This window comes from Parasteatoda tepidariorum, chromosome 9 (genome assembly GCF_982258835.1).
Source record: "Parasteatoda tepidariorum strain Cologne lab strain chromosome 9, Ptep-v5.0, whole genome shotgun sequence".
Classification (NCBI taxonomy): domain Eukaryota; kingdom Metazoa; phylum Arthropoda; class Arachnida; order Araneae; family Theridiidae; genus Parasteatoda; species Parasteatoda tepidariorum.
In genome coordinates this window covers 97610201-97634804 of record NC_141763.1, presented here as the reverse complement: position 1 = coordinate 97634804, position 24604 = coordinate 97610201, and the positions used below count along the sequence as shown (strand labels likewise).

The 24604-nt window shown below is 29.5% G+C and overlaps 1 protein-coding gene across 1 annotated transcript; it reads right to left on the bottom strand.

Moving 5' to 3' along the window:
- Positions 1-3015: 3015 nt before the first annotated feature.
- Positions 3016-20229, bottom strand: LOC107446497 (uncharacterized). The gene is made up of 6 exons (XM_087152472.1): positions 19674-20229; positions 16812-16952; positions 15746-15968; positions 9903-10357; positions 5660-5781; positions 3016-3406 (listed from the first exon to the last, which is right to left on the bottom strand). The coding sequence occupies exons 1-6, from the start codon at positions 19767-19769 to the stop codon at positions 3241-3243; spliced, it is 1203 nt and encodes a 400-aa protein (XP_087008598.1). The 5' UTR covers positions 19770-20229; the 3' UTR covers positions 3016-3240.
- Between the last annotated feature and the right edge of the window lie 4375 nt (positions 20230-24604).

Below are 24604 nucleotides of genomic sequence, written 5' to 3'. Positions count from 1 at the left end.
TTTTTGTGGTCTGGCTGCATACATTTATTTTCATAGTAAAATATGCCATGTTGTGGTATCTCTGGGTACTGTATTATTAAATTTCTATATGGATAGTGTTTTCAATACAAATGTAAACAAAAACAAATCTTGAGCTCTGTACCCTTATTACTTACAGTTAGAAAGGTTTACAAGAGCTGCTTATGATGCAAGGTATATTTTCAAATAGATAATTTTTTTTATAGAGCATAATATAATTTCTGAGTAGAAATTTGCTGCATTTCATACAATATTAATGTTATTGAGTAATTCTGGTGAGTTCGAAATGAAAATTTGATTTAGTTATTTTCAGATAATTTATTTATTTTTTTGCTAATTAAGAACTCTCTTTTTTACCAGTCCTGGTTAGGCTTTTTTTTTTTACTCGTTTAATACTATTTGTTCTTGTTGCAAGCTGTTAACTCTGAATTTGTTAGTGCAGAGTAGCAAGAATAAGTTTAGTTTGCTAATTATCATTAAGAACGGAGAATACACTCTATGCAACTGAAGTACGTTGAACCATATAGCCGTACAATACACTAGATACAGCAACCCAGACATTTGGACAGTAAAGGGTCTACAGCACTCCTTAATGTAAAAAACACCATCCATATTTATTTATGTACAGTGTGCAGAATAAAAAACAGATTAGCTGAATAACTTTTGACTCATAACAAGATATTCACATGCTAAGCAATAATAGTGGTTCTGGAAATTAGATTAAAATATACTAATTAATAAGTGCAGACGATATGATCTCAATAAGAATACGGTCAAAAATTAGACTTTTTTTTAAAAATTTATGCAGAGTCATCAGAAACTTTTTTTAAAAATTTCGTATTAAAAAGAAAAATAAATTTGGAAAATTTCCATGTGGGTTCTCATCAACGGAAATCGCCAAGGCGTCCAATGTAGTTGTCGTTGTTTAACTTAGTATAAATATTTTCATTTGCCTGATGAGTTTGTGATGCATATCAGAGATTTTCACTTCATCGACAGGGTCATGCATAATTTTAAAATTCTTTTTAGTTTCTACTAAGTTATGCATTATGTCACTAGCATTTCTACAGAATTAAGTGTATTGTTGTCGAAATTTTTTTAAACTTAGTCTGTAGCGAAGTTTGCATGCGCTGCAATTACCAGAAAAGCCTTTTTTCCTTAAATTTGCTTTTCATCACTCTCCAAAATAGAAATTTTTTTACATTTCCTGTTTTAATTGTATTTTACAAGCATTTATGTTTAAGATTAATTGTTACATTTTTTTCTACACATTAGCATCACAAAGGAAAAAAACAATAACTATGTTAAAGATTCTTAATATAGCAAGTGAATAAAGAGAGAAAAGAACAAGTGCAAAAAGATAGTGAATTAATGAAACAGTAAAATATTAAATCTGATATCAGTGAATACTGAAATAACTTTAGAACTAAAAATCATGTTTCAATTGTTTTCATTAAATTGATAGTTGTAGAGTGTTTAATTGAGACCAGTTGAGGTATCAACATCTGCTTTTTGTTTATCCTAAATTGGGGTCACATTCATTTTCATTATCGGCGTCAGTCACTTCAAAGACAGGCCGTTTCATAAAAACCACTTCGTCAATTAATAATTTTATCAAGAGGCATTTCTCCGATAAAAAATTCTCGATAAATAGTATATTGTAATATGACGCATAATGTTATGCCATAATAAACAGTTTGCATTAATGCAGTTTAAATAGATTGGGAAAAAAAGACGAACAAAAGGTTGTGGGCCACTGTTGATGTATACAGCTTCAAGTATTTATTGATAAAAAAAAACACTAACTTTTGCAATAATAACAATACAGAGTAGTAATTGTGACGAATTTAATTAGAAAAAAAAACACAAATCTTTTAAATTTATCTTTTTGTATTAAAAAGCTGTTATGGGTCTTTAACTTTATGTTACATTTTGTTTTACTGTGCAAAAAAAATTAAGACTTGGAGGCTTGAAATTATAAAGGTGTATAGAGAAATACTCAAGTATCAAATAATTAAGATTAAATCTTTAGTTTAAGAATTATCAGTAATTAAACTTGAAATTTTAAAAAAAAATCATTTTGATCCATCTACTGTCTGCTGAAATGCAACTACAGTGTAAAATTTGACATTCTAAAAGCGCCATTTTCAATTGTAAACTTAACGCAATTTATTATTTTTTTTATATTCCAATTTGTCATAAAGTTATTGCAATTTAAAGTGCTTTATTTGTGTGTTTGTTTAAATTATTTAGGCTTTAATGATTCTTTATCTATTAAAAAAAATATGTTATTTCTCTCTTTAGTAATTTTCCTTTTATAAGCTTACACTTTAATTAATCTCGAAAGTTGTATCATAAATAAATGTAAAAAATATAATAAAAAAGAGATTATTTAAACTGTTGTACAGTATAAGATTATCATTATAGATAATTAAACTATTGTACAGTATAAGATTATCATTATAGATAAATAAGCAAAATTTCTTCTCATATATCACTTTCTACTTTTGTCACACATTTTAATCAAAATGTATTCAGTATCATTTAGCATAATGCTGTTGCTCGAAACCAACTCATGATAACCTTTTAACAGCTTTTGATGTGAAATATTTTTGACTTGAAAAAATTTTGCAGATTTAATAATTTTTAATTTTAGAAATTTTAATATATAGTTTGTTCTAGAATCTCATAATCGTTTTAATTTTAATATTAAAATTCTTCCCTAAAACATCTAAACTTTTTCAAGGATTTTTGAAATGTTTTAATTCCAACATTTTAACAAATGTATCAAAAATATTCTGATGGGGGAAAAGATAGCTAAATTTTTTAAAAAGCAATCCCAGTCAGTAACCATTAATGTTTGCCTTGGAGATAATGATTTACACACCAAAATAACATGGTAAAATAGCACCGAGTAGAAGATGTTCTGAAGCAATCATCTGGTGCTTCAAGATGTTACTTAACTTACTTTACAACAGAGTAAAAAGAAACAAAAACTCTCTTTAAAAATAATTTCATTAAATATTTTTTTATCTTTGTACATAAATTTCAAGTGCCAAATAATATCAACAATTACAGTTTTTTTTAGATGAAATAATTTCTAGAGTAAATAATCCAAAATAAAATTTTCTAGAATAACTTAAACAATGTAAGTCAACAATAAAATATGAAGTATTATGCATTCAACAAGTTTAATTCTTAAAAATAATATTTTTATGAAAACTATTCATTCATGTTAAATCTTATAAGCTCTACAAGATTATTGGGGAGTTTTACAGGTTTCATTAGAAGTTTTTTTTGTTCCCTCTCCCACTTTATACAGCCAAGGCACAAATTATGTTTTTTACACTGAAAGACACCTTGCAAAAAACCATCACAATTTCTCTCCCTGCAAAAGAAATAAATTTGCATTATTACAAAGATATCAAACAATTTTGAATATTAAACACAATAGTCCGAAAAACATTATTTTTGTAGTTTACTACGACTACTTTGTAATAAATGTAATTATTTACAACTACTTTTTTTTTTAAATGTAGTGACTACAAACTTACTTTGCTGGAGTACTTCTTAAATAAGAATAGTAGTAGTAAAATTTTTAAAAAAATGAAAAATTGATATTTTTTTTTTTCAAAATTTAACTGCACTTGGATACACATCATAAATACAGAGCTTCTAAATACTACACATTTTTTTGAAATATTTTATAGAGTCTTTGATAATTAAATCTTTCAGAAGTTTCGGTAATTTTGTCAACATTTTAACAGCTGCACCACAAAAGAGCAGTAATAAAGTGCTGTGACATATGAGCTTTCAAACTGTTTAAAAGGAAAGGTAAAACTACTCTGTAATAAATGTAGTTATTTACAACTACTTTTTTTTAAATGTAGTGACTACAAACTACTTTGAAATTGTAGTAACTATTTCACTACTTTAAGGAGAGGAACTTTGCTGGAGAACTTAATTTACACCTATTTTCAAAACGGTCTTGAAAAAGAAATTGGCTTACATTAAATATAAGGGAATAATTAAGAAATATTTATACGTATTTACTGTTTTCCAAAGATATTTTTGACCGAATTTGTTCATTTAACCTTCAAATTTTTATACATTTTTCAACATTTTAATTACATTTCCTTAATTTATTGAGAAAAAAAATCAAAACAAATTCTAAAATATTTAGTATTCAACACATAAAAGTACTGAAATTTTAAAAAAATGAAAAATTGGTAATTTTTTTTCAAAATACAACTGCACTTGGATATGCAACATGAATACAGGGCTGCCAAATACAGTAGAGCGCCGTTTATCCGAACTGCTCGGGACCGAACGTCGTTCGGATAATTGGAAGGTTGTATAAAATCTAGTTTAAATTATCATTATTTATACACTAACTTGCCTTCACACTTTTTCCAGGTTTAGGACTGGCAGTACTATCTAAAATAGCTCTGTTTTAAAAAAAAATTTCAAATTTTAAATATTTTTATTTATTTTTTTTAAAACTTTTTTTTTCATTTTGAATATTTTTAATCATATTTCAACTTTTTAAATTATTTTTTGTCAATTACTGATTTAACCACATTTTTCTTTATTTTCATTACAAAAGAAATCCAGCAAAGACTTTTGTTTCAAAGAAGATGCTCTTTTTTGAGCAGCCATATCCCTTATTCTTTTAAATAAATCAACTGAACTGGATCAACATCATTTTGGCGTTCTATTCAATTCATTGCAATATCGAATGAATTGCATGCTTCTATATGAGAAGGTCCACTACTTTGAACTTGATCATCTACGTCTTCCTCTTCGTCTGTGGAGTTCCGATTTTCATTCATAATTTTAGCAACTATTTCATCATCATTTGAAATACCTGGACATTTTCAGTGTCTCGACACCAGTCTTCTATTTCGTCTGCTGCATAACCTGGCATCCTTTCATCCGAATGATCTAATTTTTCAGAAATTTAGAAAAATTTTTGATAAGTTAAAAAGTATTCTAAACTTTGAAAGAAAAAAAAATTCGGACACATTTCGGATAATTGGACGTTCGGATAATAAGGGTTCGGATAATCGGCGCTCTACTGTACTACACTTTTTCCTAAATAATTTATAGAGTGGTAGATTATTAAAACTAAAGTTTTCAGAAGTTTCGGTAATTTTGTCAACATTTTAAAAACTGCACCACAAGAGAGCTGCAACAAAGTGCTGTGTCATATGAACTTTTGAATTGTTTAGATGGAGTGGTGTAAAAAAATAACCTAAAATCAAATTTACAAAGTAAAGAATTATACATTAAAACATAAATACCACTAGAAGACATTTTCCTGAAAATCATGCAAAGACGATAGTCTTGTGAAAGGGGCCACATAAACAAATTATTTATTTGCCAGTTTGGCCAAAATAATTTCAAATCTAATATTTTAAACAAGGAATCAAATATTCAAGTATAACTATTGCCACAACAAGGGAAAATCTTTAAACGCATAAAAGCTAGTAGTAGCCTGGTAATGTCAATTATAATGCATAATAACTATTAATTTGCCAGTAAAAATTGAAAACAAAAAGCCCAAACAAAAATTGCATTTAATCAGTAAGGAGAAATCTATGAATGAGGCACAAAGCTGTTTGAATTTCGAAAGTCTTACTTTTTGTGAATACATCTGCAGATTTGTGTTCTTTCTACTCTGAAAATGAGCTTAGAAATGACGTCTACGGACAGCATTTTTAGATCACGTCCAATAGCAGTTTCTTTATCTTTCAAAAAGACCTAAACACAATATTCGATTTTATAATAATTATACATAAACACAATAGATAAACTTTGAACAGAGATAGATATGATATATGAGCACAAAGTATAGATAGTTTTATGGTTAAAGCAGACGTGCCAACCTAGCAAAATTAACATTCAGGAGTTTCCCTAACAAGAATTCAGGAGATTTCAGGAGGGGTAAAAAAAGGTGCATGGTATGCAACATTTGGCACTTCTAAGGAATTTTAAGTAAAAAATTTATTAAATATAAGAATGCAAGAAATTTTACACACTAATAGAGCAATAATTGTTTAAAAATATTAAATGGAAATAAAATAATTAAACACAGATTTAGCAACACAAAACTATATTAGGTAGATACTCTTTAAATAAATACCATTTCCTTAATAAAACATTATTCAAAAACCCGACACTGTAATAAAAATACACAAAAACTTTTAAAAAATAAACAAATTGAATAAGTATTTTATTTTAAAAAACCAATTCAATACTAATGTCTGTACAATAAAGAACCAATTATCCGGGATGCTCGGGACCATCGCTATCCCGGATGTCTTAATTTCCCGGTTTCCTGGATCGACAAAAAAGTGTCGTTAATCGATGTTTTATCAAACCCAAATTACAAGGAAAAGATGTAAACACATTTTAAAGTAAGAGAAAAAAGAAAAGCACTCCTAAATCTAAAAAGGAAAAAAATTGTAGAAAAATAAAATTTAAAAGAATAAAAAAATTTGCAAGTTTAGACAAGAAAAACAAGTTTAAGAAATAATTACGATTCCTAAATCAACTAATAAACAAAACCAATGATTAAATAATGCAATATATTTCATGGGGGGGGGGCGAAAATAAAAGGAAAACCTATTAATCTAAATAAAAACAACACTTGAAAATTATCGAACCGAAACGATAGTTAAAAAACGGCACTAGCATAAATATTAAAACCTAGAACAAGGCAAGATTAACGGACTTTAAAAAAAAAAAAAAAAAAAACTAATGAAAAAATTTGGTAATACAAATAATTTTATTGAGTGCAAAATTTATCATGAAAAAGAAAAAAAAAACGTAGTGGAATCAGAAAAACGAAACTGCAATCTGCTTCATAAAATAATTGTATGCTTAAATTAATAAACAATTCTCCTTTTTTTTTTTTTTTTTTTTTATAAAAACGCGATTTTTAATTAAAGCAGGTGTGATTCCACATCAAGAAAAACTTGCGAATGATACCGCACTTCCAAAGAATCAGAATTTATTCAAAAGAAAAACATTTTATTTTTATTAATCGATGTCAAATAGATAAATATATTTTTCTCTTTCATCTTCTGTTCACTGATATGCATGTGCAATGCATTTTCCCCACCCCCTCGTAAATCAAACTAGCAAACGAAATCATCATGCCACTCCTTTCAGTTTAACGACCTAAAAGAGAATAAAGATCTAAAATCTTCAAGGTCGCGCAAGAAAATTCTTCCCTTCCTCACATTTTCCTCTACTCAACTTCAAGGATTAGTCCAGTTTCCGCTTTTTTTTTTCATATCGTTTTAGTTCAAAATGGCGGGAGAACCGAGCAAATTTTTTTTTTCGGGATTATCTGGATACCAGATAAATGGTTCTCTACTGTATGCATGAAAAAAAGAGTTGCAGACTTAGCTCTCCGCAATTAAGTCTTGCTAAAGTCATTGGTACAAGATTTGTTGAAATTGATCCACACTTCCGTTTCGACTTAAGACATCCTTGAATTTTTTTTTTTTTTTTTTAAATATACGAAGACTAAACGAATAATTGATATCACGTTGCTAGTTTACGAGCTTGTTGCCAACCGTGGAAAAATACGCATTAAAAACTATAAAAACAGCAAGATACAATATCAATTCCAACTATCGAGAGTACGAGTTTCCCGACTCCTGAACGGACGTCACTCAATAACGACATGTGACGTCATTGCATTCAACTCCACACGAAAGAAGAGGAAGATTTCACCCGCCCCCAGTGTAAGGGGGCGGGTGAAATAGGAGTGTTTTTAGAGGTAACGTTGAAGAGGGGGGAAAATAAAGCATGTTCAGCTACGCTTCAGGCAGATGGTAGTTTGATAAGAGGGGATGGAATTCAAGCTGAAAGAAAAACTTACCTTCGCACTCGCGGAAAAATTAGGTAATTTTGAGTTTGGCCGTCGATCGCAGTAAAATTCGGGAGTTTTTCAAATCAATTCCGGAGGGCGGGAGAATAACTCAAAATTCGGGAGACTCCCGCAAAATGCGGGAGAGTTGGCACGTCTGGTTAAAGTGTAATTTAGGCAAAAAATATAGGGGAAGAAGGCTAGCTCCCGTAGGCATAGTGTAAACCAGTCTTCCAAGGTTTGGTGTGGTGTATAAAGGAAAAAACAACATTTAGGGACACGCAGCAGAAGTTTTTGAAACTGGTTTTTAGCCTCCTCTCTTTCCAATCACTACAGGGATTGGGGAGAGGAAGAATTTTCTCTTTTTTATTTATTATTGGTTTTTCACGCATTTTATTTTATTGATAAATGGTATGTGAACGATACCCATTCATATGGTGGGCCACATCCTTACACAACAGAGAACAACTCATAGAGAGAAACACCTATGCCCTAAGTGGGATTCGAGCTCATAGCTTAGCATTCAGGCGCGCTAACTGCTCGGACACCTGGCGGGTGATTCAGAAAATGATAAGTCTTGAAAAATCAAAAACTATTTTTCATATATTGCAAAACATAAGTTGACTGCATTATTTTTTAGCTTTGACTAACATTAAATAAATTTTTCTATAAAATGGTTTAGTTACCTTTATTATATTTTAGATTAGAAATAAATATGAAATTAATGTATATAATTAAAACATGAATATTCTTAAATTAATTTGAGAATAGAAAGTTTTGAATAAAAAAAAACTGAAAATCTTAGAAATGAAAAGCTTTATTTACTTTCTCTACTATTTAGCAGAAGGAGATATTTGCAATATGTAAAACCAGCGCTCTATTCTCACAGAGATAGAAAACTAGTTCTACATCTTGGAATCGATCTCACTTTATTGAGATGTAAAGGCAGCAAATAGACAAGACTGATCATATTTGTGTCATTATTTCCTATGTCTTGATATACCTACTTATATAATCAATCAAGAAACTGCATGGAAAATCTAATTTGATATATTTTTTTTTTGGAGGGGGGGGGTAAAATTTCATTTCATTTCAAGTTTTTTTAAAATATAAAAAAAATAGGAATACTTTTCGAAATACGCTAGAATACAGAAAGAAACTGGCAAAATCCAAATTAGTTATGCATTTTGTAAACAACTTTACAAAATCAAAATGAAGAAATCACTTTTACAGCTAAATCATTAGTAATCACTATTTAGCTTTCATGTGTACAATCCAACAAACAAAAGAAATGAAGTCATTTAGAAGTCATTTCAATTTTCCATCAGAAAGATAATTGCTTTTCTAACCACAGACTTTGGAATAATTATATATAATTGTGGGGGAAAACTAACATGAATTAAACTAACATGAGCCGTCGAATAATGAAATAAAACTAAATTGAAAAAAGAAACTATTCATTAAAAACTTTAAAATAAAAACAGACTTAGAACATACTTCAACTTTTAAAATAGTTGGGAAAAGAAACTATGCGTCTTGAAGCTCGCATAAAAGCTTAAGTACTAAAAATAAATAAAACCTTGAAGAATTTGATGATTGAATTCTAAGGTTAACACGCTAGACGAAATCGCTAATCCAACTGACAAGCAGACAAAATATTCCAATTAGCAAGAGTTTCAGAGCACATGCATTACAAAGCAACAAATAAGAAAAGATTTCTTCTAACATGTTATTGTTAAATTATTCATCTACGACTGAGCAATAATATTAAATAATATTGGCATCATTACTTCTTATGCCTAGATAAATCAATCGATAAACTGCGTGAAAAATCTGATTCGATAGATTTTTTCAGTAATGTGTCTTAAGGTAGTTTTTTAAGACATAAAGAAAATTAGGAGATCTTTTAGAATAAGCTAGAATACAGAGAGAATGGCAAAATCCAGATTAGTTATGTACTTTGTAAAAAACTTTACAAAATAAAAATGGTGAAATCACTTACTTTTACAGCTAGATCTCTAGTAATCACTATTTTCCTTTCAACCGTATAATCAGGCATCCAACGGATAAAAGAAATAAAATCATCTAGAACATTCACTTTCCACCAAGAATTCAGTGTGTCAATCATATTTACATTTATCTTTAAAAAATTAAAGGAAAATTGTTCCTCTACGACAGACTTTGGAATAATTACGTTTGATTCATTTAGAATAACTTCGTATAAACTTGGAACAGAATGTTCCTTTTCAAGGTCATCTACTGTAGAAGATTCAGAGTCATTAATTGAGCAGTTTTGTAAAGGTGTGAAATTCATTTCATTTTCAGCATCTTCTCTTAAAAACATAGTCTGCTGTACTGGAAGATTCTGTGCAATAGGATGAAAAACTATGCCTTCAAATAAGATATTTTCTTTTCCTAACTGAATTGAAGATTCTTTCTTTTGTTTAGTTTCCTCTTCTGTAAAAAATAAAATACATACATTTATTAATGATTTAATTACTTAAAAAGTTTTTTTTTTTTTTTTGAAAAAACTTTTTTTAATTAAAAATTTTAACAGAAACTATGTATAATCAACTTATAATTATTTGTATTGTTTATAAAAAAAACTAAGAATGGGTGATTTTCTCAAAATGTTAACTTTTGCCTAAAACAATAAGGAAAAATTCCTCTCATAATTAACTTAATGGTGATAATTTTTACTTTAAGACCATACATTTAAACATGCAAATACTTCCTAAAACGATTCACTGACATGCAACTGATAAAATAGGGTATGAATTACAAAACTTTAGTAAAAGAGGATTTTAATGAATGCCAAAAAAAAAATATTTTTTTTGGAAGGGGTAAGTGTTGACTTGAAATCTGACGTAGGGTGGCTAATTCATTGGTTGACAAATATTTGAGCCAATTACATCTTGAAGGAAAATTAAATTGATGACCATAGCATTAGAATTGTAGTTCAGCATTAACTTTTCCATTGTGTATTCAATCATGTTTCTTTGATTATTTTGCTTAATTTGCTAACCTTTCTCACTTTGAAAAATTCTTGAGAAGAACGAAGCAAGGCCTAAAGCATTTTTATAAAGACAAGGAACAAGTAAAAATTTTTATTTCTTGCAAACTCTCGTATCCGGAATCGGTGGGACTTCCAGAAGTCCGTATAATAGATTTTTCTGCATAATAGATCCCCAAAGTAAACAAAGCTTAAAATGATCTAATAAACGATCTGAATCTAAGCAAAAATAAACATTTTTTTTTAGGAGAATAAAGTTTTAGTATTAGAATATCTAATCAATCAAATATAAAATATGTATTAGAAAAAAAAATATTACTGAAAATTTAGAAAACTAAAAAGATTTTACAGTTATGAAAATATTAATCCGCCATTTTGAACTAGAACGATTCAAACAGGAAGGGGAAATTCACGTCATTCTGGAACATAGCTTAAAATGATCTAAATCTAAGAAGCAAAAAATAAATAAACATCATTTTTAAAGGGAATAATGTTTTAGTATTAGATTATCCAATGAATCAAATATGAAATATTAGAAAAAAAATTGTTGCTTAAAATATAGAAAACGAAAAAAAATTTACAGTTATGAAAATAATAATCAGCCATTTTTAACTGTTGTGTTGTTGTTTCTAATCCCCAAGAGGTCCATCCTAATTAGACCAATTCCATAAGTCCAAAAATGTCCAGAAAGTCTAAAAACAGATGAGGTTTTGAAAAAACCTCGTCAATCTTAAAATCGATGCAGTTTAGAATATGCTCGAGCGAAGCCTGAGCAGTCTTACATTTAGTGCAAAGTCCAAAAGTCTTTTGCCTCTGAACCTTCGAGAGACACCTCAAGTGACCACTTGCAAAGCAAGACAAACAAGTCTGCTGTCTTCTAGGTCCCCCAAAAAGCAAGGCACTTCCAGGTCGTTTTCTGAAATACCAATAATGCGGAGGAGGAACCCTCCAGAGGTCCATAAACATTTTTTTGCACTCTGCAAAGACCTCATTGAAAGTGGAAGGTAAATCTGGTTGTAAAGGTTCTAAAGAAGCATCTTTAGCCAGTGAGTCCGCCATCTCGTTACCTTTGATTCTAACGTGTGATGGAATCCATTGGAAGTGTACCCCAAAGTCCGCTGAGAGCCTGAGGAGCAACCCCAAAATTGAAGCCGCAGCCCTGTCTCCAACATTCATCCAGTTGCTAAGGTGTTGGATTGAAGATTTGCTATCCGTCAGTATCCATATATGCTTAAAGTCAGGCTCAGCAATATTCTCAACATGTCAGCAATATTCTTCAATTTTTAACTAGAACGATTCAAGCAAGAAAGGGAAATTCCCGTCATTCATTAAGGTAGGTAGGTGGAGGAGAAAAATTCATTTCCTCCTTATTTGTGAAAGAAAATAAGTGTAAAGAGTAGATCATTCAAGTTGAGGGCGGGGAAGTGACAAATTATTGTTTTCTCTCCAATCATTGGCTATCAATCAAGCATAAAGGCGGGGCACGCTGATGGGGTTCTCTTTATTTTTTCTTGTATGACTGAAAGAATCTGTTAAAGAAAGAATGCTAATCCCTTTTTTCCCCTGCCTCCTAAATATTACATGGTCAGGGGAAGAACTAATGTTTCTCAAGGACGCACACACTTTTAGACCTATTCAAATTTTCCATTTTGACTCCCCCTCCACGTTAACGCTTGCTGCGTTTACCCTTTTCTTGGTTCCAGGAATTGCCTCTTTCACTAGCCAGCTACATAGGAAAGTAGGGGGGAGGGGACTCAGTTGCGGTCTTATGAAAACAAATCTCCCTCCTTCCCTGCATTCATAAGTAGGAACGTCACTAACGGTCACTCAATGGTCTTGGTTGATCTTCTCTCCCCCTTTGTGATTTATAGGTTCAATGCATAAATCAGGGGTTCAGTGCAAGCTAGAAGAAAAAACGTGTCAAAAGACTTTTTTTTTTTTTTTTAAGAAAGGGGAAAATGAAGAGATGTTTGTTTATTTTGATAGTTAAAAAGTGTTCGGGAAATCGATCCTACCGGAAAAGGGACGTTCGGATATGGGACGTTACACTGTAGTAGTTTTCACCAAACATATGAAAAACAATTTCATTTCTTTAATTAGTCTATCCATATTTCATAAAAATAAGTTATAACATCAATTAATACAATCAAAAGTAAGTAATTACATCAATATTATTTAAAGAATATTAATAATGCATATTCATGAAGACAGTCATATTATATCAGAATATATCTGTATTTTTATCAGATCATAATTCACACAAACCAAAATTTGAGATTATATTTTAGACAATCTAATTACAAACACAACTGAGGTAGCCATAAACATTGTAACATAAAATGGACAGTTGAAGAAAAGGAAAGGCTGCAGACATGAAACCGGTATTTACACAAAACTTCAAACATGAAATTGTGATCTGAATAATTCTTTACTTTTTTTAAGAAGTTTTTATGAATAATTCTTTATTTTTTCTGATTTTTTTATGAGGCTTATCTTTCTAGGATTTTGCAAATTTTATTAGATAACATTACTATATAAAAATAATATTGCTATTATATAATTATATTTTATTTGATAATTATAATAATTATATTTTATTAGATAACATTACTATATAAAAAATGAGGCTGGGACAGCCTGACATTGGGCTCATGTTCACGAGAACAGGAGTTCATGACCCAGGGGCGTACGCAAGGGAGGGGTTTAGGGGTTCAAACACCCCCCTTGAGCTCAGACAAAATGACAAAAATAAAAATTTTAGTAGAAATTATGCAGGCTATTATTTTTTAAGACTAAGTATTTTTATTTACCTTATGCCTACTTTTTTCTCTCTCACGGTATTTCTCAGAATACTGAAAAAATAATTTTCTATAATAGGGTTGTACTTTTGAAATCAAATTCACGTGATACTGTTACGGGTGAGCTCCGATCGCTGGCTCCTTTCTGTCCTGCCAGTCGCAATAGTTTTCGAGACTGGCTGGAATTCGCGAGGTCTTTACGCGATGATTCTGGAATTCTAGACGTTTTGTAGTCTTTGAGACAATTCGAGAATTTTGGACATGCGGTGAAAAATTATATAAAAGGGGAAACGGAGTACATTGGAGTTAGTTAGTCAGACTAAGAGTTATCTGTGCCGCTTGTCTTTCGGAGCTCGTCTCTAAATCTGTTTTGCTTTGTCTTAACAAAAAGCCAAATTCAATAGCCCAACCCGTCGTCGCCACTATTTCGACTAGTGAAGAAATAGGTAACAATACCACTGGAGATACTGTGATCGTTGAAGTTATTCATTCCAGCTCGAAACTTTGAGATTGTAGCATAGCAATTCAACGGGTAATAATAGAATGAATTGATAGGCGCTCTTAAACATTCATAGAAAACTTACCCCAGCTGTAGAAGACATTTTAAACGAACTTGCAAAAAAACCCCGTCCTTTAGATATTACTGTATAAATCAATAAATTTTTAGCAAGTTTGTATGCTGGTTTAATTCACTATTTGTTGGTAACTTATTTTTTCTTATTTTTTGGTCAAATTCATTTATTTTCTATAGAATATTCACATTTATACGGTTATTATTAAGGTAGCTGTTACATTATGAGTAGTTTTCTCTGGCTTGATTAAATCCTACTTTTTAATAAAAATAAAATATTTTATCTCTTATTATAAAAAAAAAAATATGTTCTTAAACTTAAAAAATCAAATCAAAATTTAACTAAACAATGTTGTCTAAATAAAAAGTCAAAATTGTCTAGCTGTCTAATATAGGGAAATAATAGTGCTTTGTTACATACTCGAATTTCTTTTAGTAGTTTCAGAAAATTATGAACCCCCTCCTTGAAAAAATTCTGCGTACGCCACTGTCATGACCTACCGGCCGAAGAATCCCTGTGTATTAAATAGTGACTGGTGCATGTTAAATCTATCAGTGTCATGAAGTCCTCCCAGTTCGCATAGCAAAAAAATCCATTTGGGGTACTGAATTGGAGATTGATCGTTCTCTGATTCAGGTCAAAACTACTATCTGTGGATAAATGAATAGGGTATGATCGGGTCCTCCCTGGAAAACGGGCTGTGACAAGTGTGTGGCTGAAGTCGTTTTCTTGGCTACAGATGGCGCCACTGGAAAAACAAGAAACACACCCTCTGCCTTAAAAATTTGCTTCATTTCAAGAGACTTGCTGATAAGCAAGTGGCATAAGTAACAACAATTACATAATAAAGACATTAATATTAAAAGTTTAGAATAAAAATACCATAGAAATGCATCCACCTCACCCCAATCATTATAATCACTTAATCATAGCCACATATCCAGCTAAGGTGAATTTTTATCAATTAATGGGTTGAAATTTGTTAAACTTTTAAAGAGTTTGAAAAGTGCACAGCAGAAAATTATTGATGGAATGGTACTGGTTTTTTACAAGTATACGTGAAATACTCAACAAAAAAAAGGAAAATGGTAGTAAAAAAAGGGGGGAAATCAAGAATCTGTAAAATTCTCAAACTTGTTAAAATATGATTATTAAAAAAAAGTTGTCCTTAGGTGAAATGAGATATTAAGTTTAACTTAATAAACCATTATATCCTCTAAACCAAATATAAGCATTTATTCTTGGCAATAGATGAAAATGTTCTTAGCAATAGACAAAAATAAAAAGTGCTCTTAGCAATAGACAAAAAAAAAAGGTTCTTTACAATAGCCAAAAATAAAAAGTGTTCTTAGCAATAACCAAAAAATGCAGATAGCAATTAAATTTTACTTAGCACATAATAATTAATACATAAAAATCTGTGTTAAGAATGTAACTTTCAATAATAAATAAAATTTATTACCTGAAAGGGAAGTTTTCAATTTTCCAAATTTTTGTTTTTTTAGAGGAGAAAGAGATGATGGAGAAACGGTCTTCGTCAGCCTCGTTTTTTTCAACTTTTTCTTCTTGGTTTTAGGACTCTTAAATTCCTTTGGTTTATAGGAAGAATGCCCTGGAATATCGGGAAAAAGGCAAGGAATGGCACTCGGTTTAAGCCTTGGCATACCACGTTTAAGTCGGAAAATCTGCAATGAGATTTAATTACTTTCCAAGGGTTAAAACTATTTATATCACTTAATTTATATTATGATAAAGGTTGCAATTTAAATAACTTGATTTCTGTTACAAAAAAAAAATTTTACCGATTTGAATCAACTTTTTTTTTAAAAATCATAACATGTTCAAAATACTTTCATATAGCTTTTAAAATGTATTTAGCTTTTTTTCTGATATCACATAGATAAAGTTTTTTTTTCAAAAAATAAATCAAGAAATGCAGCGTATATAAATTATTATATTTCAAAATAGATTAGCAAATGAAAAAGAAGAGACTAAAGGCAGATAAAAGTGATGTGGAACTTTCAAATTATAATTTTCCATTAACTGTATGAAAAATATGCTGGTAATAAACATATTTCAATTATATGCATTTAATTTTATGTTTATTTAAATACAAATGCCTTTAAAACTTATTAAATATCTAGTTAGTGTACAAATAATTAATAGCATTCTGCCCAGAGCAGCTAAGAATAATTTTTCATTAATGCATTTTGATCTAAGCTAATTTACTTTTCATTGGATATCTAACTGACAAGCAGCCAATGGATCTTAACTTCGAACAAAAATAATCAAGATTTTATTCATTCAGTGAGAAATTTGTAATAATTAAAAAATAGTTAGAAATATTAACAATTCTAGCTACATTATTACTTTTAAATAATATTAATTAATACACTTTATCAGATGATTTGGCTGGTAAATATAAAGAAATCAATAAATTTGATTTTAAAAATATTAAAAAAATCATGATTTTTGTCAACAACTAAATATTTTTTTTTTTAATTCAAAAAAGTCATAATAACACTTACGCTTCCATCAGGCATTTTTGTTTCATAAAACCTTTCAATGTCATCTTCTTTAAAGTGTTTAGCACAGACGAAATCAACATTTCTTAATTTTTTGTCAGCTCGAGGTATAGATCTTTTCCAAATTTCAAAGACAGCAGGATCCTGAAAAATTTAAATATGTTTATATTTTATCTTATATACCTTAACTAACAAAGAATTATGTATTTACAAACATCAGTGTAAAATACCTAGGTCTTCATAATTTAGGGTAAGTATACATAATGCATAAAATTCACATAACTTAAATAAAATTGAAAGCTTTATCTGAATGCAAAATTTCAATTAAAAAAATTTCTGCAAAATAGTGTTTTTAGTTTTTTCTTGTTACAAATATCAATCCTTTTGCCACCACCATGAGAACATTAAATTTAAAATCACAGTTTTTGGTGATAGGTGTTTTTTATATAAAACTTAATAGTGATTATCGTATTTCTTTAAATGTGGCAATTTTATGAAGATATAAAATTAGTAAAGGACTTTGCAAATGTTCTGTTATTGTATCCTAATTTTCTAAAATTTACGGCAAAATAGAATATGGGAATTCTGACTCTTTACCTTTTTTTTTAATAATGGGAAATATTAAAAACTTTTTTACTATGATGACATATTTTTTACAAACAGGATTCTTTTAAACACCAAAAAATATTCATAAAATTATGCATACCTAATTAATTTATACATAATTAAAAAATTATGCATATTTAATTATAATATTACATTAATTTGAAAACAAAAGTAAGTTTGTAAACAAAAAAATATTGGTTTTAAAATTATAAAAATAGAAAAACAATTTTCAGAAGTCTTTGCACTTCTAAACATTTATTTTCTTAATTGAAAGTTTTGCTATTTGCATAGTCTCTATATTAAAGATAGCATAAATAATTGTTAGAATGATTAGGAATTTTTTTATTAGGGTGACCTGGGGTAATTCCTGATCAAAAAATGCAAACATCTATTTTGTGAAAATACTATTCAAGATAGAATTTTAATAATTAGTAGAAGTTTGAGGCTATATGAGATGAGTCCTATGCTACCTTCGTTTGTTTGAAAATCCAATTAGTATTTAAAAGATTTTAAATTTTTAGTGATCAAGAATTACTCGTTCTCTTGATCATTTCTGGGGTAATTCCTGATCACTTCTGTGGTAATTACTGATCAGCAGTTTTTATAGTTAAGGGACTGTTTAAAAATAAATATACAATGGTAATTAACAAATAAGACATCAAGATCAAACAAATAAACCACAAAGATATGTTTAAGCAGTTAATAAAACTATTTATTTAAAAGCAGGAATAAAGAGTAACACTTTAAATTTTCCAAAAATCTTTGCATCGTGCCATACATTTTAGGCAAGCATCCAACTCATTCTCATGTTCTGCTGGAATATAAGAAAGAGTTCCCACATGGGTTACTTTTGCTGGATTTTTTAACTTCATTATGTGAGAGTATAAAGTTAAGTAAAGTATGTCTACAACTCTGGCAGCAGCTCTCACACTGAAATTTTCATTTTCAATCATTACAGGAAATTCACTCATTTTGCTTTCTCGAAGCTTAGTATCCTTTTTAGGCTTATAATTTCTCACCATATTTATATTAGGCTAATTTATAAAATTAAAAACTATTCTAACAATGTACACACATAAAATGAAGATAGAAGCAAGGTAAGACAAACCAGAAATGGTGCAAATCGGAACACATTTGTCTTGTATACAGCTAAAAACAAATTTTGTGATTACAGTTAGAATATATTTCATAGTTGTTCCACTTAATACATATGAACTGTTATTTAAGAAAAGACAATTAGCTATTTATTATACTATTTATAGGAAGAAATGACAATGATCAGGAATTACTCCAGTGATCAATAATTACCCCATCTGTAGGGGGCAACATTTGATACAGTTTCCTATAATCAATTATAATGTTTACAGTAGATGTGAAACAATTAAACAAAAGCTTACACTACTTTTATATCAAAGAAAAAGAAAGTAACTCAAAATATTTATTATTAAGAGAAGGAGGGGGATCTTTGCAGAAATGTGCACATTTTGAAACCCATCTTTGAAATGGGAAATACAGAAAGCAGTTTAAAATATACTTATTTTGTTAGATTAAGCAAAAAACTATTATTAAGTAAATGTAGTTATACTTTAGTAATGTGTTCAAGAATTCTTGTCCATGTCTCACACTTAAAAAAAAAAAAAAATTATGAATAAAACTTAGATGATCATTATTTCCCAGAAACAGAGAGATTGTGAATTACCCCGGTTCACCCTATATTATTATAATTGGACTGCCTTTAAAAGAAATTTTGAAAGCATCCGATATTTTGAAGGCAACAGGACAGTGGTGCAAATAAGACGTTTACAAGAAACATAGCAGGGAGGAATGATTGCAATCTCATGGATAAACAAGTTCATATCAGTTTTCTTAGAAAATTTTGAATGTTTAAAAATACCTTGAGTTTTTGATGGTGATAGTTAGTGTGAACGGGTACTGATAAGGAAATATCACCAATACTTATCAGGGGTCTGTCCAGGCCGAATTTACTACCGTTTAACGGTACCTTCACAAATTCAATTTTAGGAAAAACGGTAGTCTCCCAAAATACTTTTTCTTAAAATTTAATTTTTTATCCCTTAAGAAACAATAAATCCATATTTTTGTGTTAATTTTTTAATTTTTCACAAATTATGTTTAAATTTTCACAAAATAGGTACCTCTCAGAAAAGCCTAGACAGACCCCTGCTTATAATAATTTAAAAAGTTTAATTACTTATGCAGTGATATTTTTCATCAAGGTTTAAGTCAACAAACATTTACCTTTGGTGATTTAAACAGAGAAAATGTTCGAGCAGATTTTCTCCTTTCACTCACATAACCTGTTTTGCATCCAGGTACAAAGCAAACTCTTGGCATGATATATATTATAAATTCTTTTTCTCGAAAACTAAAATTATGACAGTAGACAAAAATGATGATCTGTCCAGTGAAATCAAATTAACCAAACTTTAAAAACTAAATAATTTTTCTATATCAGGTTTACACCATAGATTAAAATTGATTGATTTTCATTTTATTATGAGTGACTTTTACTAGTATCATTGTTTAAAGCACTTAATTTTGTGCTTTAAACAAGTTATGGACTTTCATATCATGTAATCTAACTAAAACCAGAAAGAAAACAGCTACACAGATTTTAGAATAAACCGACGAAAAATTGAAATGAAAACTAAGGTTTAATGCACTTAATAAAATATTAATTATTTTTCTGAAACTTATAACTAAATAACTAGCACAATCGAAATCAAAATTTAAATCTGCTAAAAGAAACAACACTTTTAAGAAGATAAGTTTTAGACTGCTTATTTTTGTTACTAATGAGATGCACTTGAAAAAAGTTTTCTTTTAAATTCCAAAGGCTGTTGCTTGGCTGACCGATTTTTTAATAAATAGAGACATTTGATTGGTCGACTGCACCATGGTTTTCATCTTTATCGCTTAATCGTTTAGTCAGGCTTACTAGAATGACATTTTCAGCATTTTTGCTTCGCGCAATTTTAGTAATGCGCGCGCTCGGTTTGATAATTTATTCAAACCAATCGAAACACTTCGTAGACAATGAATATAGAAACTTGTATCCCCTCCTTTGCTTGTGTATACTCAGACAAGAAGGACATAAAGATAGAAAGATCAATCACTATACCAAACGGATGTCAGGGTGAACTTTGACATCACTGGTCTCAACTGAATTTTCTTTATTTGATTTTTATAAATTTTTATGATAAATAATATAATAACATTCTGTCTCTGTGCCAGAAAATTCTGAACATTTTTTTTTAAAGATTCATAATTTGTAAATTTTTAAATTTAAAATGAAAAAATATATATATATTCTTAAAAATTTATTTTTATATTGCTCTGAGATTCAAATACTTGAAATAAAAAATAAAATAAATAAATAATAAAAAGAATAAATTTAAAAAAAATTTAAGGGCTTATTAAAAAATATGAAAATAACTAAAATAAATAGAATAATTAAAATAAAATAAGGAACAGTTTTATAAGCAATCTAAGCTGCCCATAACATTTAATTTCATGAAGAACAAAAAATTGGAAAATGTTAATAATTGCTGAGATGGAGCCTCATAATTGTCTGCTAACGTTCAATTAGTTTGTTATTAAATCTTTTTCGTGGTTTTCTTTCATGCGTAATGTAAATTCTAATTATTTTCGTTCTTTCTTTTCGATTAAAAAGTCTTTCAAAATATAATTTCATTCCTGTATTTAAATTACAAGTAACTTTGATATCTGGGTTACGGACAAAAATACAAAAAAGTACAAAAAAAATTTTAGAGCATTTCACAACATTCACTTAGATAGGCTATATATCAAAGATGATAAAAAAAAGTTATTGATTATTAAAAATGATTTCATTGCTATAATGAACATTTCGATGGAATCCTATTACCATCAAGAAATCTAACAAACGTTTTCGTGGTTTTCCTTAGCTTGTACCGCAGAATTACTACTACAATAGCTTTTATAAGTATTGTAACAAGCTCTCCTCTATCCCCCCACTACAGCGCCTCTGGCGGTGAACTAAGACAGTCTGCCAGGAACCGCCGTAAAGCACGGACGTTTAATTCGAGCCCAAAACCCCCTCTTCCAAATTCTTGTATTTTTTATCCTTGTTTTATTTTTATGTGTTTTGTCCTTTTCAATAAATATTTAGAGTTAGATAATTTTCTAGTCTTTCATTGTTTATGTGAATTGGTAGAAATACAAATAAACCAGGACTTCCCTTACAAAGATGACGCCCAACTCGTGGCCGAACTAACGGTTCCTTGCTGGCTCAAATTTTTTTTTTCAGAAAGTGAATGAACGTCCTGTTCAATTTGTGGAATATAATGAGGTCATCCCGTACCTCGATTGCCTGAATTTTGATTCAGTATTTCCGTTTTCCCAGCTTACCCCAGCTAGACGAAGAAAACCGGGAAAACCCTTTCCCGCTCAACATTGATAAGTACAATTTTTATAGTAGTATGGTTTATTAGAGTAAAATATTAATATTTGCTATCCATTGATTTGAAACTTAGTGAAAAGATTATGCTGTATAGTAATTCTGTGTGTTAAGTTCAAATATATTATAAATATTTTGAATCATTCATTCTAAAAATAATTTTTATAAACTAAGAATCTGGTAGATAGAGAAATATATTATGAGAGTTAGCTATCTTTTTATGTTTCAAAATGAATATATATTGTGCAAAAGTTAAAAAAGGTGCATTCTAAAATATTTAAGCATTGATTTTTTTTTTCTCATTTAAGAAGTGTGTTTAAAATTATTCATCTATTTGATTATTATGTTATGAATATCACTTTCGATTAATACTTGCGCGTCTGTGAATCAGACAAGATTCTTTCTCTATTGCTTTCTGTGGCGCCAAAACCACAGACGAATTTCTTTCATGGTAAAATGAGAGTGTTTGTAAACCGAAACTGAAACTTATGCTAATGATTATCAAGAACTTATGTCTTAGTTGTTGTTATATTGTATTTTGTTTTATTTTCATTGATCTCAATTACAGATATAAAATGAATTTAGCTAAGGTTGTAATAAAACTTGTTATTTAAAAGAAAAAATATTCAAAACTAAGAAAGAGGAAAAGAAATTTAAGAATATGTTGCTTCTTTTTAATTCATTCATGTAACTTATAGTATAGTTTTATTATTACAATTTCTATTTGTTACTACTTTTTTTTTAAAAAAAAGAAAAGGGAAGAATTTTTTTTTCTATTGCTATGTGTTTTATATATATGTTTCTATATTGAATACACTTAAGTAACAAAGGTGGATAATTTTGATAAATAAAGAATAGAGTATTTTGAAAAGAAAAAATTTTTTTTATCTTGGTTTAATAGAATTTTATCCAGAAAAATAAAAGTAAAATGTCTGTATAGTGTTTATACAGAATAATGTTTATTGTTCAAAATATTGATTTATTTACAATATTGGTGTTTTATATGGGAATTTTGTTGATGTGTTATAATTTACATTACCACTACTTTCTCTATAATTAATACATCGTATATTTTTATTTTCCATTGGTTGTTTGAATAGATTATATTAACTGGTTCAAATTATCTCAAGTAATATTGTGTGATAGGGTATCTATTATTAGAAACATTTTATATTAAATAATAAGTGACATTTCATTATCAGTGACATTTTAAGACTATTTGGGGTATTAAACAATATCTATTAAGTGGTGCTTTCACAATCTGCTAAAATGACATTTTTAGGAAAGGGAAAAAAGGTCGATTTATGTGTATTAGCTGAAGAAATGGGTCTCAAGGTTCCCCCCGATTCTAAAGTCATTCAAATTAAGAAACTGATCACAGAAAATGAAGCATACGATGAAGAATTTTGCCTCAACGTGTTACAAAATATTATTAATGACAGAGTCGAAAAAGAAAGAAGCGAAAAATTAAATAGAGAAAAAGAGGAAGAACAAAATCGAATACTGAAAGAAAAGGAACAAGAACAGAATTTTGAGCTAGAAAAATTACGTTTGCAAATTGAAGCCCAAAAATCCATACTACCATCATCTGGTTTAACAAGTAGTTGTCCTGTCAACTTACAATTAAAGAAATTACTACCTGAATTCAATCCCAAAGAGGACGATATGGTTTTATATCTCAACTTATTTCAACGCCAATTGAAATTTTTAAAAGTGGACAAAGAGAATTGGGTAGCTTATTTACTTGGTGTCCTGCCAAACGATATTGCACAACTCATCGCAAGAGAAGCAGAAGATAAAGCTCAAGATTTTGACTATATCAAAGAAATGCTTCTGAAAAGATTTAAGCTAAGTGCAGAAAAGCTTCAACAGTTATATGCCACTCACAGAAAAATACCTGAGAAAACTTGGAAAGATTTTCATTTTGAACTCCAAACTTTTTTCGAAAATTGGTTAATGGAATTAGACATTAAAACTTTTGATGAATTAAAAAACTTGATGATTGTCGATCAAATGAAGAAAAGAATTCCTCCAGAAGCTAAAGAGCACTTCTTAGATGTCTGGTGTGAATGGAAAACGCCTGAAGATTTAATTGAGAAAATGGATGCGTATGAAAATCTTCGTATGAACAAAAAAGATTTGCAGAAAACAAATACAGAAAAGAAGCTTAATTTGAAACAAACAGAATCACAAAGACTTTATAACCAAAACAAGTATTCGCATAGTCCCAGGGTACAATATGACCAGAAATATAACATGCATTCTTTCAGACAAGAAAATAGGCGAGATACTGGAGTTCAAAGTCATAACAAGCCGGACTTTTCTAATTATGAAAGAATTCCGCGAAGAAATGATTTTATGTATGATGATCAACAACATAAAGTAAACAATGACAGATTTGAAGAGAGCAGAACTGGTAGAAGGTGCTATGGATGTGGTGAACCTGGCATTATCAAATCTCGCTGTCCTAAATGCAATCCATCGAGCACAAACTCTTCTCCCAGTGTTGGAAACGTCCTCTTCCAGTCATGTGTAGACGAATCATCACAACTAGCTATATTGAGTATAACAGTAAATGGACTCTTGGGTACTGCATGTGCTGACAGTGGAGCAAGTCATTGTATTGCTGGAGAACGGTTGTATCAAATTCTCAAACAAGAAGGTGCAGACTTTCAAGAGACCCGACTCACTATGACACTTGCTGACGGAGAGAAACGACAAGTGGAAGCCT

Excerpts from the sequence above, each read along its gene's own strand:
- LOC107446497 (XM_087152472.1), bottom strand. The coding sequence starts at position 19,769 with ATGCCAAGAGTTTGCTTTGTACCTGGATGCAAAACAGGTTATGTGAGT. Across the intron at positions 16,953-19,673 it reads CTCTGTTTAAATCACCAAAG|GATCCTGCTGTCTTTGAAAT; the intron begins GTAAATGTTTGT and ends TAAATTTTTCAG. Across the intron at positions 3,407-5,659 it reads TGCAGATGTATTCACAAAAA|GGAGAGAAATTGTGATGGTT; the intron begins GTAAGACTTTCG and ends TTTCTTTTGCAG.